Source organism: Orycteropus afer, unplaced genomic scaffold (assembly GCF_000298275.1).
Source record: "Orycteropus afer afer isolate SDZICR_OR568_19922 unplaced genomic scaffold, OryAfe1.0 scaffold00078, whole genome shotgun sequence".
In the NCBI taxonomy this organism is placed as follows: Eukaryota; Metazoa; Chordata; class Mammalia; order Tubulidentata; family Orycteropodidae; genus Orycteropus; species Orycteropus afer.
Genome location: NW_006921665.1, coordinates 4,746,498 through 4,764,444, shown reverse-complemented (window position 1 = coordinate 4,764,444; position 17,947 = coordinate 4,746,498). Strand labels below are relative to the sequence as shown.

General features: G+C 42.0%; 1 protein-coding gene across 1 annotated transcript in view; it reads left to right on the top strand.

Annotated features, from left to right (window-relative positions):
* The window catches only part of ITSN1 (intersectin 1), a 217,486-nt gene that overhangs the window by 196,225 nt on the left and 3,314 nt on the right, over positions 1-17,947 (top strand). Inside the window, exons 33-38 of the mRNA XM_007941304.1 lie at positions 1,175-1,342; positions 6,343-6,555; positions 8,068-8,189; positions 9,435-9,517; positions 9,810-9,893; positions 10,373-10,546. Coding sequence (XP_007939495.1) covers positions 1,175-1,342; positions 6,343-6,555; positions 8,068-8,189; positions 9,435-9,517; positions 9,810-9,893; positions 10,373-10,546 — 844 coding nt within the window. The remainder of the gene's footprint in view (positions 1-1,174; positions 1,343-6,342; positions 6,556-8,067; positions 8,190-9,434; positions 9,518-9,809; positions 9,894-10,372; positions 10,547-17,947) is intronic.

Below are 17,947 nucleotides of genomic sequence, written 5' to 3'. Positions count from 1 at the left end.
ATCTTTCATCATTGTCATCCGGGAGCAGAGGATGTCACTGTTTTTAAAAGTCTTTTTATAATCTGATGGTAATTGCTATCATTTATTGAGCACTTTCTAAGTGACAGGTACTTTGGCAAGTGCTTTACTTCTATTTCATCATTTAATCCTCCAAACAACCTTATAATGAAGGTGTTATTTGTATCCCCATGTTTCAATGAGGAAACAGACCCAGAGCATTTCTGTGACTCACCCAAATCATGACTGGTCAGAACAGGAATCTTAACCCAGGATTTCTGGCTCCAGAACTGGCACTCTTAACCACTAGCTTGGGATGGACTACCCAGAAAAATGCACATTTGCTTCAATGCACCCATCTGCATATGCTTCCAGAGGAGCTCAGTTGACCTCAAATGTACATGGATCCAGGGAAGAGCCATTCTCTAGGACAAGTGGAATGCCTACTATTGTTGTTTTAGCCACTGATCCCCTCAGTACCTAGGCTATATGCTAAGGATAAATAATGTGGCATTATCATTCCACCCCATAAGGATACCATGCCAGCACTTAGACCCTAATTGTTGAGTTAATGAGACATCATTCAGATCAAACATTGGAATTCCATTGTAAATTCCCTCAGGTGACTGAGCAGATGAGGTAAGCCTGTGTTCTTGTCCTTGTCTCTGAACTCAGTTTCTTCATCTGTAAAATGGAATAAAGCTTTTTTAAAGAGAAATTTTGGTTCTATGGCTATACGTACTATCTATGATCCTGTGAGTTTGCATTTGAAGTTTAGGGCCATCAACATTGTTCACCCTGGGATTTTGGCATTTTGCTGGGCAGGCCAGTCATCTTCCCCTGGGGCTATTCAGAGGCTATGGGCTGAGGCTGAGGCCTTAAGGACTGGAACATCCATTGCCCCTCTGGCAGGAGCCTTGGACTCCATCCGGGCCCATGAAGAGAAGAGGCCCACTGCAAGGCCACCTGCTGGAGCCAACGGAGTGGCCATCATGGCCCATGCTCATTGCCAAGGTGGGTGTTCAAAGCTGTGCTTGCTCAAACAGTGAACCAAACAGGAAAGGATTGTGCCCTGTCCCCACAGACCCTGGTCCATAAGACAAAGAACCCCAGGCAGACCTATACTCTAAAATGGTGGTACAACAAGGAGGCTGTTGTCTTCTATTCTCCTATGTAGATCCTGGAAAACACTCCTGAAAACCATCCTGACCACAGCCACTTGAAACATGCCCTGGAGAAGGCAGAAGAATTGTGTTCCCAGGTGAATGAAGGAGTGCGTGAGAAGGAGAACTCTGACCGGCTGGAGTGGATCCAAGCCCATGTACAGTGTGAAGGCTTGTCTGAGGTAGCTTGCTTGGGAGTGGGATTTGGGCCTCTCCTGGCTGAGCTTCAGCAGCCAGCAAGAAAGAGGACAAGAAAAATCATAAACTACCCTCTTCTTCATCCTACAATTTACTAATTCTCTCTTCAGCTGCTTCTAATCTGCTATTTAATCCATCCACTAAGTTTTTTTATTTAAATTATTTTCTGTTTCCAGCAGTTCTATTTATTTTCTCAAATCTGCTTGTTTTTTCCTTGTCTCTTAACTCTTGCTAAAATATTCATGGTTCTCACTTATTTCTTAACACATTTAAAACATATTTTTGTATATTCTGAATTTAATAATTTTAATACCTAAAGTGTTCATATTATATTGGGTCTGAATCTGCTGTCTGTTTTTCCTGCTAGGTCTCACTAAACATGCCTTGTTTCTCTGTACGTACTGTGATTTTTTTTTTTTTTTTAATTGTAAGTTCAATGTTCCTTGGAATTTTATCTGTGGGAATTGTTGAAGTCTGCAGTTGCAGTCCTCCTGAGAGGGTGGTGAGACTTAGAGACAGATCACACTACATTAAATTTAGAGGGGTTTTTGGATCATGCTGGTTGCATGAACTGAGATCATAAATTTGTGTGAGAGCTGAATGTGGTTAAAAATTCTCAGGATAATTTTTTTCTCCACTTACATCAAGGTCAGAACAGGCACACTTTCTTGATCATCCCTTTTGTGCTTGAGTGTATTTGTCATTCATCCATTGGGACCCATTTTTTTTTGTGGAAATTTCCTATCAGATCTTTTACTTTGGATGGACTCCAGGTCACATCTCTTGTCTCCTGAATCCTACAGAGCCATTAAGATGAAAACTCAAGGTGTCACAAGATTCAAAAGAGTTTCTCTGGCTAAAGCTGGCTTTGGTGTTGTTTATCTTCCAGAGTCCCCATTTTCATTTTCTTTTTGGTCTTTGTTCTTACTTTCTCTTTTTATGCCAGTTTGCTTACATTTAAAAAATAGACTTTTATGTTTTATTCATTTTTATTTTCAGTTTTTTTTTGTGAGTCATTCAGAGTATCTAGTCCATAATAATGCAGAAACAGAAGTCTCTTTCTTCTTGTCAATTACTTTTTATTTAGTCTCATTCATTTTTTCTGCCTGTTTTCTCTTTCTCCTTGCTTCTGTACACATGTGTGCATGCACACATACACATACACACACTTGCATACACACACACCATTCAGTAGGGTTTCCCAAAATGCCCAGAGATGTGTTTCCTTCATCCACCCTCCCTGTGGTTCATTCATTCTTATAAACTTCAGAGGCAGTTGCTACCTGAGGGACTTACCACCACTGATTCTTATCCCTTGCTTACCTCTCCTATCCTTCAGTGTAGGTGTGGAGTAAGCAAAGTTGTGGAAGTACCTTTGTGGAAACCAAGGTTTTGGATTTGGGCTCCTATTTAAAAATTTCCCACTGATAAGCAGTCTAGGGACATTCATTGGCTGGTTGGCTCATTTGCTCACTCACCCACTTTCATTCATTCAGTAAATATTAATTGAGCACATAACCCTGTGCCATTACTCAGTTCTGAACACTGGGGATATGAAAATAAATAAGATGTGACACCTTCTCCCAAGGAGCTTATAGTCCTGGAGGAAGCAGATGGGGTAAATCAATATTTACAACAAAATGTGGGAAGTGACAAGGCAGAGTTAGGTGCCAAGTGCTGCAGAGCAGAAAATGAGGAGGAAGGGACAGTCATGTGGGTGTTCCAGGGAAGCACCAGAGAAAGTGACACTTCATTAGGTGTTGAAGGATGGAGATATCACTCCACTGAAGAATCCAGGGGGAGGACATTGTGGGTGAAGGTCAAGCATGAGCAGGGCATTGTGAGGAATGTGCGGGAATGAGAGAAGATATGGCAGGTTGAGGCTGGGTGGAGAAGGGTATATATGTTATTCACAGGGGTGTGAACTTAATGCTGAACACACATGAACCCGAGCAGCTCCATCTTCTGGACTCTACCAGGCAGAAATGCCAACCAGGTGACATGCACTGTAGAAAGGGGACCTTCCCTGAGCCTTACATCTTGAAACAGAGAAGTCACAGTGAGGCTTGAGTCTTCATTCTAAAATGCTAAGCATAGAATAGAGTTTGTGTCACTTGATTTTTGTGGCTTATAGACCCTCTTTGTTGTCCTTCTTTATTGATTGGTTTTCCCTAGTTATTGTACACCAGTATTTTATGATTTAGGTGAAAGTTTACAGAGAAAACTGGTTTTCCATTCAGCAGTCCATACACATTTTGTTTTGTGACATTCATTGCAGCTCTCACAATGTCACAGCACTCGCACTCCCTCCTTATGTTGACCGTTTCCCTTCATCCTTCTTTCCTACCCCTTTCTGCCTTCTTAAGTTTATCCCTGAGCAAACGATGCCCTTTTGAGCTCATATGGTTGATTTCTCTAATAAATATGCACTTTCCTGGTCCACCTTATAGGCCTTTCATATAGCTGAGTTGAGCCACAGGGTGAGTTCAGTTCCTAGCATGAAGGGTGTTTAAGGGCCATAGTCTCAGGGCTTCCACCAATCTGGGTTTTCTTATGATTTTGAGTTTTGTCCCACATTTTTCTCCCACTCTATCCAGGACCTTCTATTCTGATCCCTTTCAGAGATGTCAGCAGTGGTAGCTGGGCACCATCTAGTTCTTCTGGTCTCAGGGTCATAGTGGCTTAGTCCATTAGTCCTTTGGACTAAGTGTTTCCATGTGTCTTTGATTTTCTTCACTTTTCTTTGCTCCAGACTGGGAGAGGCTAATAGTTGCACCTTAGTTGTACACCAGTTTTGTTTTTCTCTTTATGATGTTCACAATAAAGGGAAATGGATAAAATGGCTTCTGTTTTTTTCATTTACTACTATGTGTGTACTATGTATGGCCCAGATCTGGAAACACACCAGGAATGAAGTTTCAAATAAATGCTGTCTTTGTCATTCTTGTCTTAAGATTTGTTATTGTTGTTAGTTGCCATCAAGTTGGCTCTAAGTCATGATGACCTCATATAAAATAGCACAAAACATTACCCCGTCCTGTGCCATCTTCGTGATCCTTGGATGTTTGAGTCTGTTGTTGCAGCTGTTTTTGTGTCAATCCATCTCACTGAGGGTTTCCCTCATTTTGCCGACCCTCTACTTTACCATCATACATGATACCCTTTTCTAGAGATTGGTCTTTCCTGATGAAGTATCCAAAGTAAATGAGCCCAAATCTCTGCATTCTCACTTCAAAGGCACATTCTGGTTGTATTTCTTCTAAGACTGATTTAGCTGTTCTTCTGGATATGTTAAGACTATCTTCAATTCCTATATGTCCAGTGTAAACCTGGCCAACCAGGAGCTCTAAACTTTGAGTATGAATGAGTGGCATTCTATTTCCTAGTGTTGGATCCAATGACATTTGCCATCTATAGAATCATTGTCCTCAAGCGACATGAATTCTCTCCTGGCAAGTGAAAAGGGCTGGACTGATTCCAGGCTCCTTCCTATTCAGAGTGCAAGGGAGTAAAGAATATTCTTTGAAGGCTCTAGTTGGGGTGTCACCTTTAGACTTTTGGGCTCATTCAGAGCCTCTGTGGAGGTTAGAGACCTTTCTTCCCTCCTTGTACCCACAAGTGGAATGGAACGGGGGGGCCACACTTTCTTCTTGCGACCAACACGTCTCCTGTCACAGAAGTACTGCTGATTCCTTCTCTCATGTTAGAGGTAGGAGGGTGGCCACTAGCATCTCTTGAGAGACACATGTTGTGAACCCTATTACTCCTTCACAAATATTCTCCTCAGACAAGTCTGTGGCTGTCACTAGCTCTGGAGAGAGCCTTGGCCCTGAAGGCTAATGTGTGGAATGCCCCCCTGGGAAACTGAATGTGAGTAGGTGGGGACCATGAGGGATCTCTCACCTACCTAAATCATCTCACTGCCTGGCACCCCTCTTTGGCCTTCCTTTCCCTAGCATCTCCCCCTGCTGTTAAATAGGGGGCACCTTCATGGGGTCCTCTCTGCCTCAGTCTCTGCTACCCCTTTAGAACTTGTTTACATAAGATGATAAAACCTAGTGGGATATTAGAGGTGCATTCCAACCCTCAGTGCTGTCTCTAAGGTTTGATAAGTGGCAGGGAAAGATGCACCCTCTTCACATTTTCACAGTGAATAAGTTAGGGGATTTTGAATGTGCACATTCAAATACAGTGTCTGTTCTGGTTGGCTTTCAAGTGTCACTAGGCACCACTGAGGTTGCAGTCCCCCACAGGCTAGAAGCCTGGACTCTAAATGTGCACTGGAAAGTAGCACTCATCCCATGGAAGCCCAGAGAGGGAGTTGCTGCTACTAAGCAGGAACATGAAGGGCTGTTGGAGCCTATTTGGGGCCTGCTGTTTGGAGCTGGTTCATGCCATCTCCAGCCACACAGCAGAGCCTGGTTAAGGTGGGGAGAGGCCACATATTTTCCTTCCTGCTGCCAAGTTTCCCCAGTAAATAAAAGTGAGAAAGGCACCACTCATATGAAGGCCCTAGGAAACCCATAGTGAAAATCATTAGGAATTATAAACAGGACTCATATTCCCCAGAACCATACCTGGGACTGACTGCTTATTTAGCTCTGAATTTGCCATGTGCAAAGTGGTCCTTGATTTGTGCCTAAGAAGGGGCCCTGCTGGGGTCAGCCTCAGATTTTGATGGAACCCTCGCTTTCCAATGCAAAAACCAAAACACAAAAAATGACCTCCCTTCATCATGTCTTAAGGAGCTGTGGTAGCATAGTGCATAAGGCATTTGGCTACTAACCAGAAGGTCAGCAGTTAACCCACCAGCTGCTCTGTGGAAGGAAGATGGAGCAATCTACTTCTGTAAAGATTTGTAGCCTCGGAAACCCAATGGGGGTTGCTATGAGTCGGAATCGACTCAATGGCAGTGAGTTTGGTTTGACTTTTTTTTTTTTTTTTTTTCATCGTCTCTTCTTTGGGTTTTGTTTTCCTTCCTCAGCAACTTGTATTCAATTCAGTGACCAATTGCTTGGGGCCACGCAAGTTTCTGCACAGTGGGAAACTCTACAAAGCCAAGAGCAACAAGGAACTGTATGGCTTCCTCTTCAACGACTTCCTCCTGCTGACCCAAATCATAAAGCCCTTGGGGTCTTCTGGCACCGACAAGGTCTTCAGCCCCAAATCTAATCTGCAGTATAAAATGTACAAAACAGTAAGTTTGATTCTAGATTGCAATATCAGGGTTGATGTGTTTGGGGAGGAGAAAAGTTCCAAAAGGTGTCAGGGTTTTAGCAGTGGTACAAATAGTTAGGCAATCAACTACTAACCAAAAGGTGATGGTTTGGGCTTTCCCAGAAGTGCCTGGGAAGAAAGGTCTGGCAGTCTGCCTTCAAAAGGTCATAGCCAGCAACTGTCACGGTTTTTGTTTTCTGGAGGGACTATAGCAAAGAGGAAAAGCCAGAGTAACTGAAGTGGAGGACAGTCTGTATCTCACTGCAGTTCTAATAGAGTCAGAAAAGGAACGGTGCTCAATTAAACAGATAGAATGAGGATTAACTTTCATATGGCTGTGGGTCCTTCAGTTATAACTAGGGCCTGTAGGAGCTTACAGTCTAGTGCACAAATGAGGCAGGTATGGATAAACTCCATTGTAGAGAAACAAATCATCGAACAGCCCAAATCCCCCACCCAACTGCTCAAGGTAGTTTGAAACATCTGGGCCCTTCACCCTTTCCAGCAAAAGCCAATCTCAACAGTCATTTTGTGGAGAACTTCCAAGCTGCTTATTTGGGTCTCTCATACGTGCCCAGCTGTGTTTGTGTGTCTTTGTGTCACAGGTATTGTTTTTCTAAATTTGTCTGTGTGGGGGTGTTTTCTTACAGAAGAATTTTCTCTGAAGCAGCAGTTAGGTTTATTTTGGGAAAAAGAGCACTGTATTTATACAGAACCTCACTGGAAACTTTGTATAAAAATTTGTGGAGAGAATTGGATATAAAGTTGATAGAGGCTATATGCTGGTTAGGAATTATTTTCAGTCAGAATGTAACATGGGAGTAGACCGGTCAGATCTTATTCTGAAGGACTTAAAAATACATGCAAAATGGAGGGGAGATGTCATCCATAACTGTAACTTATAATATATATAATTCGATAATAATATAAAATGATCATTCTAGCATAGATTACTAGAACACACACACACACACACACATGCTCCATATAGCTACTGGAGCACATGCACATACAGTCTAATTTAGTGGAACGCACACACAGAACACAATCTAGTTGTTGGAGCACATCCACGTACACAGTCTAATTTAGTGGAATATACACAGTCTAGTTTATGGGAACACATGTCCACAAACACACACATACACACAGTCTAACTTAATTGGAATACACATATGTGCATATACACACACATGCACATACACAGTCTCTGGTAGCATAGTGGCTAAGACACTTGCCTGCTAACCAGACGGCTGGCGGTTCAAACCCACCAGCCACTCCTCGGAAGGAAGGTTGGGCAATCCTACTTCCGTAGTGATACTGCCTCGGAAACCCAAGGAGGGGTCGCTATGAGTCGGGGCCGACTCGACGGCACATAACAACAACATATACAGTTTAATATACCGGAACACATGTACACACACACACAGTCTAGTTTAGTAAAACACCCAGACATTTGGTCAAGTTATATTAATGCCTGTGCATTCTTTTTCAGCCTATTTTCCTAAATGAGGTTTTAGTAAAATTACCCACTGACCCTTCTGGAGATGAACCCATCTTCCACATTTCCCACATCGACAGAGTCTACACTCTCCGTGCGGAAAGCATAAATGAAAGGTGAGACTTGCCACCTGTCCAGCACTGGGCACCAGTGTTCCCTGTCCCTCACTTCCCTGTCCTTCCTTCCTTCATGGCTAGGACACAGATGGGACCATTAATCGACATCCCCACAGTCCCCCCAGTTGCAGTGCCATCATCTCTGCCTGGAGGTCATAATACTTTCTTCCATAGCCCCTACAAGTTTGACACGTGGCATGAATTCTTCAAAATAAAAAGAAACTGAAACGAATTTCGCTTGAGAATTTTCTTGAGAAAATTTCAGCACTCTTGGAGATAAACGGAGCATCTCAGAATATCAAGGTTTCCCAGGTGGCAGAAACCAATGGGAAAGCAATTTGAGGACTAATATGAACATCTGAACCCAATCTCCTCCCTTGGCTTAGGCGGACAGGCATTCTGGATTCTAGGTCTGTGGGTATTTCACTGCTGTTGTGTTTTCTAGATTCAGTCCTGGATCCAAATGAAATTAGTTATTTTCTGATAGGTGAATTTGGCACAAATCGGGCACAGACAAATTGGGCTAAGCAAAAAAGATGGCTAAATTTGATGTGTGCAGGCTTCTCTGAGAAGGAGGAAACTCTGCTAAAGTGCTCACCTCAGTGTGTTTCTGTTCTTTCATATAAAATTGTTTCTTATCTGGGAAAGGAGTCTCTGAGTGGTGCAAAGGGTTAATGCACTGAGCTGCTAACCAAAAGGTTGGAGGTTGAAGTCACCCAGTGGAGCCCGAAGAAAGACCTGGTAATTAGTTCACACACAAAACTCAGCCATTGAAAACCCTGTGGAGCACAGTTCTACTCTGACACACAGGGGATTGCCTTGAGTCAGAATTGACTCAACTGGTACTGATCTCTGGGAAGTGGTTTTTCTTTCTTCTTTGGGTGATTTCATAAGGAAGAGCCTTCTGTCATTATCAGGTTAGGTAAATATATAATACTTTTCACAAAAGGAGAAAGAGGAATGTGTGTTGGTATCTCCTCTCAGCCAGCATTTCTCATAGATTTTCTTCCACAGAGACATAAATGCAGCTTTTGGGTACATTTATAAAAATGTCATTCATGCCTTCCTTATTAATGGAAAGAATAATTATCAGCACCCTGTGAAATAAAATTAGACTTTCTTTCCTGAGTCTTTGTTGTTAAAACCAAATGAACAAAGAAAACGGAGTCCTGGAAACTGAAGTTGGCCAGACTAAGCCTTTATCCTGAGTTCTGTTTGGCAGCTCTCTGCCTTTTCCTTTCTAAGGACTGCCTGGGTGCAGAAAATCAAAGCTGCTTCTGAGCTCTACATAGAGACGGAGAAAAAGAAGCGAGAGAAGGCGTACCTTGGTAAGGTATTGCTTGGGCAAAGCTGGGGCAGGAGGGTCATGAGGTTGGACCCAGAATCCTTAGAGCTAGAAGCTACACATGGAGGCAGAGCTGGGATGGAAGGGGCCAGCTGGTGTGGGGTGAGAAATGGAGGGCACATTCCAGGGGCAAGGAGTTAAGAGTTTAAAGAGAGGAGGGGGATATATTTTTGAGTGGAGGCAGTTCAATAAAATGGACTGTGAGGCAAACAGGAATGCAAAAGGCCTCAAATGTTAAAATGAAGCACTTTGTATTGTCTTTCCTATCGTCATAGTCCGTTCCCAAAGGGCAACAGGTATTGGAAGGTTGATGGTGAACGTTGTTGAAGGCATTGAGTTGAAGCCCTGCCGGTCACATGGTAAGGACCCAAGAAACTCTCTCTAGCTTTTGCTGCACTCCCCCTACCCAATTTTAAATGGAATGTGCTATTTCCACAATCCAAAATTTCCTTCTGGAATTGGTTTTTCTAATACTTATTAAAAACCTAGAGGTTTTTATACTTTCTACCATTTTTTTTCCCCCATAAGCATCCAAGTGGCTGCCATTTCACAGTAGATGTGATATAAGATAAGGCTAAAGTAAGGGGTCAGGAAAGGCATAGTTTAAAAACCTGCTTACCTAATTATTTGCTCTTGGCCTAAGTGTGAGGCTGAATTGTAGGGGATTTCAAACACCTAGATTGTCCACTTTATGCCACTTATTAAACATGGCAATTGAGGAGGATGAAAGTGAAGGGGTGTGAGGGAAATAGCTGCCCACCCATGGCCATGATCCCTGCTGGGCACCGCAGAGGAGCCCGTCTGCAGGCAGGAGTTGAGCCAGCTCTGTTCACTTCAGGAAAAAGCAACCCATACTGCGAGGTGACCATGGGCTCCCAGTGTCATATCACCAAGACCATCCAGGACACTCTCAATCCCAAGTGGAATTCCAACTGCCAGTTCTTCATCAGAGACCTGGAGCAGGAGGTCCTCTGCATCACTGTGTTTGAGAGAGACCAGTTCTCCCCAGATGGTGAGTAGGAAGCAGTCAACTCCACCCACCACAGTGCTTGCCCTTCCTTCCTGTCACTTGGTTGTTATGGGTAAAAGTTTCCTTATCTGAGAACTTGGTACACGGAATTCCATATACTTTCTTCCTGAGATATGAATTTGGCACAAAATCAGCCTCAGTTCCTCTGAAGGAGGCCTTCACAGATGCTGGAGGAGATTAGGAGAATGTGGACAAAATGTCTTTATCTAGGTTTTGCCAGCTGCCTCAGGCCATGGTGTCATACTTTCTGATAGCAGGTGATTGCAAGAGCATGTGCATTCCAAAATCTCAGCACAGTTCTTTAGTCTTTGGCAAAAGCCATGATGGTAATTGTATTACTTGGGGTCCTTCAGAGAAACAGAACCAATAGATACATGCCTATGCCTATGTTGTTGTTTGTTGTTGTGTCCCGTTGAGTTGATTTCAACTCATAATGACCCTCTCTATAGATAGGAGAGAGTGTAACTGCCCCATAGGGTTTCTAAGGCTATTCCTATATCCATCACCCATCTGTCAGTTTGTCATGCTATGGCTGCTTGTGTATTACTATGATGCTGGAAGCTGTGCCACCAACACCAGCAGGGTCACTCATGGTGAACAGGGTTTAGTTGTGCTTCTCAACTAAGACAGGTAGAAGGAAATGGCTCATTAACTACTTTGAAAAAATTAGTCAATGAAAACCCTATGGATCACAACAGAACATTGTCTGGGTCTCTTGCCTTAGACATATTCACCAGGAGGAGTCAATTTCTAGAGAAGGACATCTTGTTTGGTGAAGTAGAGGGCCAACAAAGTGAGTGTGACCCTTGGTGAGATGGGCTGACACAGTAGCTACAATCATGGACTGGAACATGTTGGCAATTGTGAGGATGATGCAGGATTGGACAACATTTTGTTTTGTTGTACATAAGGTTGCCATGAGTTGGAGATGAGTTGATGGAGGCTATCTACCTCTAACTGTATCTATATCTATAGTAGATACAGAGGGATTGATTTATTTGAATGAATTAGTGTATGTAATTGTGACAGCTGGCAAGCCCAAAATCCACGGGTCAGGCAACGGGCTGGAAACTCAAGCATAATTTCTGTATTGCAGTCTTGGGGCAGAATTCCTTCCTTTTTTCCAGGAAGCTACAATTTTCACTATTATGGCTTTCAACTGATTGAGGCCCGCCCTTATTATTGAAGGTAATTTGTCTTTACTTAAATTTAAATGATGATAAATTTTAACCACATCAAAAACATACCCTCACAGAAATATTTAGACTAGTGTTTAACCAAACAACTGGGCACCATACCCTAGCCACATTGACACATGATATTGACCATCACAGTAATGAATGCTGTTGTTGTTATGTGCCATCGAGTCGGCTCAAACATTGCGACCCCAAGTACAATAGAACAAAGCACTGCTTGGTCCTGTGCCAGTCCCACAATCCTTGCTATACCTGAGCCCATCATTGCAGCCACTGTGTCAATCCATCTTATTGTGGGTCTTCCCCTCTTTCACTGACCCTCCACTTAGCAAGCATGATATCCTTCTCCAGGGAATTGTCCCTTTTGACAACATGACCAAAGTAGGTGAAATGAAATCTGGCCATTCTCACTTCCAAGGAGCATTCTGGGCTGCACTTTTTCCAGGGCAGATTTGTTAGTTCTTCTGGCAGTCCATGGTACTTTCAGTATTCTTGGCCAACATCACAACTCAAAAGTATAAACTCTTCTTTGGTCTTCTTTATTCATTGCCCAGCTTTCACATGCATATGGGGCTATTGAAAATACCATGGGCTTGGATTAGGTGTCCCTTAGTCTTCAAAGAGCATCTTTCCCTTTCAGCACTTTAAAGAGGTCTTTTGCAGAAGATTTGCCCAGTGCAATACATCATGTGACTTCTTGACTGCTGCTTCCATTGGTGTTGATTGTGGAACCAAGTAATATGGAATCTTTGACAACGTCAATCTTTTTTCCACTTATTGTGATGCTGCTTTTTGGTCTAGGTGTGAGGATTTTCATTTTCTTTATGTTGATACCACTTGCCTATCAGTTTGTCATACTGTGGTGGCTTGCATGTTGCTGTGAGGCTGGAGGCTGCTCCACCAGTATTTTCAGTACTAGCAGAGCTTCTAGACTAAGACAGACTCAGAAGGAAGGGGCCATCCACTTCTCAGGGTATTGCCAGTGAAAACCTTATGAATAGCAGTGTAATGCTATCTGACATATTACTGGAAAACATTATGAATAACCCTGGAACATTGTCTGATATAGCACAGGACGATGAGCCCCTCAGGTTGGAAGGCACTCAAAATACAACTGGAGAAGAACTTCCTCCTCCAAGTAGAGTTGACCATAATGATGTGGGTGGAGTAAAGCTTTTGGGACCTCCATTTGTTGATGTAGCATGACTCAAAATGGGAAGAAATAGCTGCACACATCCATTAATAATTGGAACATGAAACGTATGAAGTATAGGAAAATTGGAAGTTGTCAAAAGTGAAATGGAGTGCATAAAGATCAATATCCTAGGCATTAGTGAGCTGAAATAGACTGGTTTTGGCCAATTTGAATCAAACAACCATATGGCCTACCATGCTGGGAATGAAAAAATGAAGAGGAATGGCATGACATTCATCATCACAAAAAATGTTTCAAGATCTGTCTTGAAGTACAGTGCTGTCACTGATAGGATAATATCTATACGTCTATAAGGAAGACCAGTTAATACTACCATTATTCAAATTTATGCACCAACTACCAAAGCCAAAGATGAGGAAATTGAAGATTTTTTACCAGCTTCTGTTGTCTGAAACTGACCAAGCATACAATCAAAATGTATTGATTATTACTGGTGATTGGAATGTGAAAATTGGAAACAAGGAAGAATCATTGGTATTTGGAAAATATGGTCTTGGTGATAGAAATGACATCAGACATCACATGATAGAATTTTGCAAGACCAACAACTTATTATTGCAAATACCTTTTTTCAACAACATAAACAGTGGCTATATATGTGGACCTCACCAGATTGAGTACACAGAATCAGATCGACTACATCTGTGGAAAAAGGTGATGGAGATGCTCGTTATCTTTAGCCAAAACAAGGTCAGGAGCTGACTGTGGAACAGACCATCAATTGCTCACATATAAGTTCAAGTTGAAGCTGAAGACAATTAAAACAAGTCCACAGGAGTCAAAATATGACCTTGATTATATTCCACCTGAATTTAAAGATTATCTGAAGAATAGATTTGATGCATTGCACACCAGTGACCGAAAACCAGATGAACTGTGCAATGACATCAAGAACTTTTTACGTGAAGAAAGCAAAAAGTCTTTAAAAAGACAGTAAAGGGAAAAAAAGAACAAAATGGATGTCAGAAGAGACTCTGAAACTTGCTCTTGGAGAGTAGCTAAAGCAAATGGAAGAAATGACAAGATAAAAGAGCAGAACAAAAGATTTCAAAGCACCTCGAGACTAAAAAATCCATACTCAGTGCCGTCGAGTCAGATCCGACTCATAGCAACCCCTCCTTGGGTTTCTGAGGCGGTATCTCTACAGAAGTAGATTGTCCCATCTTCCTTCCGAGGAGTGGCCAGTGGGTTTGAACCACCAGCCTTCTGGTTAGCAGTCAAATGCCTTAGGCACTATGCCACCAGAGTTCCTACCTTGAGAAGACAATTATTATAATGAAATCTACAAAGACCTGGTGTTAGAAAACCAAAAGGGAAGAACACACTCAGCATTTCTCAAGCTGAAAGAACTGAAGAAAAAACCTAAGCCTCAGGTTGCAATACTGAAAGATTCCATGGGCAAAATATTGAATGATGCAAGAAACATCAAAAGAAGATGGAAGGAATACACAGAGTCACTGTACAAAAAAGAATTAGTCGATATTCATCTATTTCAGGAGGTGGCATATGATTAAGAACCAATGGTATTCATTTGACCCAGCAATCCCATTACTAGGTATATATCCTAAAGAAGTGAGAGCCAGGACAAGAACAGATATATGCACACCCATGTTCATTGCAGCACTGTTTACAATAGCCAAAAGATGGAAACAACCTAGGTGCCCATCAACAGAGGAATGGATAATCAACCTATGGTACATACACACAATGGAACATTATGCAACACTAAAGAATAATGTAGAATATGTAGAATATGCAAAACACTGAATAACATGGATGAACTTGGAGGGCATTATGCTGAGTGAAATAATCACAGAAAGACAAATATAGTATTAGTTCATTATTGTGAAAAGTCAAGAAAAAGTTTATATATGGAAGGAAACTTTCTTTGTTGGTTACCAGGAGTGGGAGGGTAGGGGAGGGAACACTCAAAAAAAAAAAAAAGTATTGACCCATGTCACTTTGTTGTTGTTGTTGTTGTTGTTATGTGCTGTTGAGTCGGACCTGACTCATAGCAACCCCTCCTTGGATTTCCAAGGCGGTATCACTACAGAAGTAGATTGTCCAACCTTTCCACCAAGGAGTGGCTTGTGGGTTTGAACTGCCAGCCTTCTGGTTAGCAGTCAAGTGCCTTAGACACTATTCCAGTTTTATGTATTCCACTGAACATAAATTATATTTCAATAAAATGTATTTTAAAAAATAAAAAAGAAAGAACCAATGGTATTGAAGGAAGAAGTTGAAGCTGCACTGAAGGAATTGGTGAGAAACGAGGGTCCAAGAATTGACAGAATACCCATTGAGATGTTTCAGAAATGGATGCTGTGCTGGAGGCACTTACTCATCTGTGCCAAGAAATTTGGAAGAAGCTACCTGGCCAACTAACTGGAAGAGATCCATATTTGTACCCATTCCAAAGAAAGATGATTGAACAGATGTGGAAATTCTCAAACAGTATCATTAATGTCACACACAAGTAGAATCTTGCTGAAGGTAATTCAAAAATGGTTGCAGCAGGGTATTGACAGAGAACTTTGTGATGGTTATATTTGTATGTCAATTTGGCTAGGCCTGGTTGAGTGGCTGGGCAGCTGGATGTAGTATTCCCCATGATGAGACTGGTAATCAACTCCATGGTGGAATCTACTATGAGCAGCTGAGTAGCTGCCTTTGGGTATGTGGTCTGCTTCCTGTATATAAGGAGAAGCTTTGAGAATGGTCTGTAGCCTATGGCCACTTGGACCCTGCATGTGGCCGTGTCATTGCTCAGCAGCCTGCTATGCTCTGCCGACTTTGGGACTTACAGTGGACTTAAGTTAATGGCCTGCTGTGTGGTTTGGTAACACCGGGATTGTGCCTTTTTACTTGTCAACCTTGGGGCTTCTCAGCCTCAGTAGCTAGCAGCTGTCTGAGTGAAGAAATGCCTCTAGCTCCAGTGGGCCGGGAGCAGGAGGCAGAGCTGGACCCCAAGATTGAGGGGCTTTCACTGAGCCCCTAGAGCCTGGCACTTTGAACTTGGACTTAAAGCCTCCAAATTGTAAGAATAAATTCCTGTTTGTTAAGGCCATTCCCATTTGTGGCATATTTCTTGTCAGAGCGGCACTAGGTAACCAGAACAAACTTCCAGAAATGCAAGCTGGATTCAGAAAAGGACATGAAACGAGGGATATCATTGCTGGTGTCGGATGGATCTTGGCTGAAAGCAAAGAATACCAGAACCATGTTTACCTGTATTTTATTGACTATGCAAAGGCATTCGGTTGTGTGGATCATAACAAATTGTGGATAACATTGAGAAGAATGGAAATTCCAGAACACTTAATTGTACTCATGGGGAACCTGTACACAGACCAGGAGGCTGTTGTTCAAACAAAACAAGGGAATACTCCATGGTTTAAAATCAGAAAGGGAGTGCATCAGGGTTGTGTCCTTTCACCACACTAATTCAGTATGTATGCTGAACAAATAATCCAAGAAGCTGAACTATATGAAGAAGAATGTGTCATCAAGATTGGAGGAAGGCTCACTAACAACCTGTGCTCTGCTGATGACACAACCTTGCTTGCTGAAAGTGAAGATGACTTGAAACACTTACTGATGAAGATTAAAGACTACAGTCTGCACTATGGATTATACCTCAACATAAAGAAAACTGTAATGAATAGAACTGGCCAATGAGCAAGAACTTCAGCCTGTGACAGGTGGGGCAGAGCCACCAATACCCTTTCTGCCAGTGAAAGGGATGAAATTGTGTCACTGCAGCTTTCCTTCAACCAGCTTTCTGTTTCTGCTTCAAGCCTCGAAAAGAATGGTCTCTGGCCAATGATTACCAAAAAAAAAAAAAAAAAAATGATGACCCCCTCCCTCTATCCAATAAAAATCAGAAAGTAAGTTTAAATATTATAGTGTTATCTTAATTACATTCCAAGGATTATTCCTTTATAATGTATATATTTATAAATATAATTATAAATTATGTTGTTACGGTGGTCAGGTGCTGCTGAGTCAGTTCCAACTCACAGGAACCTTATGGACAACTGCACGAAACACTGCCTGGTCCTGCACAATCATCACAAATGTTTGAGCCCATTGCTGCAGTCACTGCATCAATCCACCTAATTGAAGATCTTCCTATTTTTCGCTGACCCTCTGCTTTACAAAGTATGATGTACTTCTCCAGGGACTGGCCCATCTCGATAGCATGTCCAATGTACATGGGACGAAATCTCACCATCCTTGCCTCTATAGAGCATTCTGGATGCTCCAAGACTGTTTCCAAGACAGATTTGTTTGTTCTTCTGGCAGTCCATGGTATATTCAATATTCTTCACCAACACTATAATTCAAAATCATCAATTCTTTTTTGATCTTCCTTATTCATTGTCCAGCATATGAGGCCATTGACAATTCCATGGTTTGGATTATGCACAACGTAGTCTTCACAGTGACATCTTTGCTTTTTAACACTTTAACAAGGTCTTTTACATCAGATTGTCCCAATGCAGTATGTCATTTGATTTCCTGACTGCTGCTTTCATGGGCATTGATTGTGGATCCAACTAAAATGGAATCCCTGACAACTTTCAACTTTTCTCTGTTTATCATGATATTGATTATTGGTCAAGTTTTGAGGACTTTTGTTTTCTTTATGTTAAGGGGTAATCCATACTGAAGGCTGTAGTCTTTGATCTTCAATTAAGTTCTTCAAGTCATCTTCACTTTCAGCAAGCAAGGTTGGGTCATCTGCATATTGCAGGATGCTAATGAGTCTTCCTCCAATCATGATGCTATGTTCTTGTTGATATAGTCCAGTTTCTTGGATTATTTGCTCAGTTTACAAACTGAATAAGTATAGTGAAAAGATACAATCTGAGGCACACCTTTCTTTATTTTAAACCATGCAGTATCCCCTTGTTCTGTTTGAACAACTGCCTCTTGGTCTGTGTAGAGGTTCTGCATAAGCACAGGTAA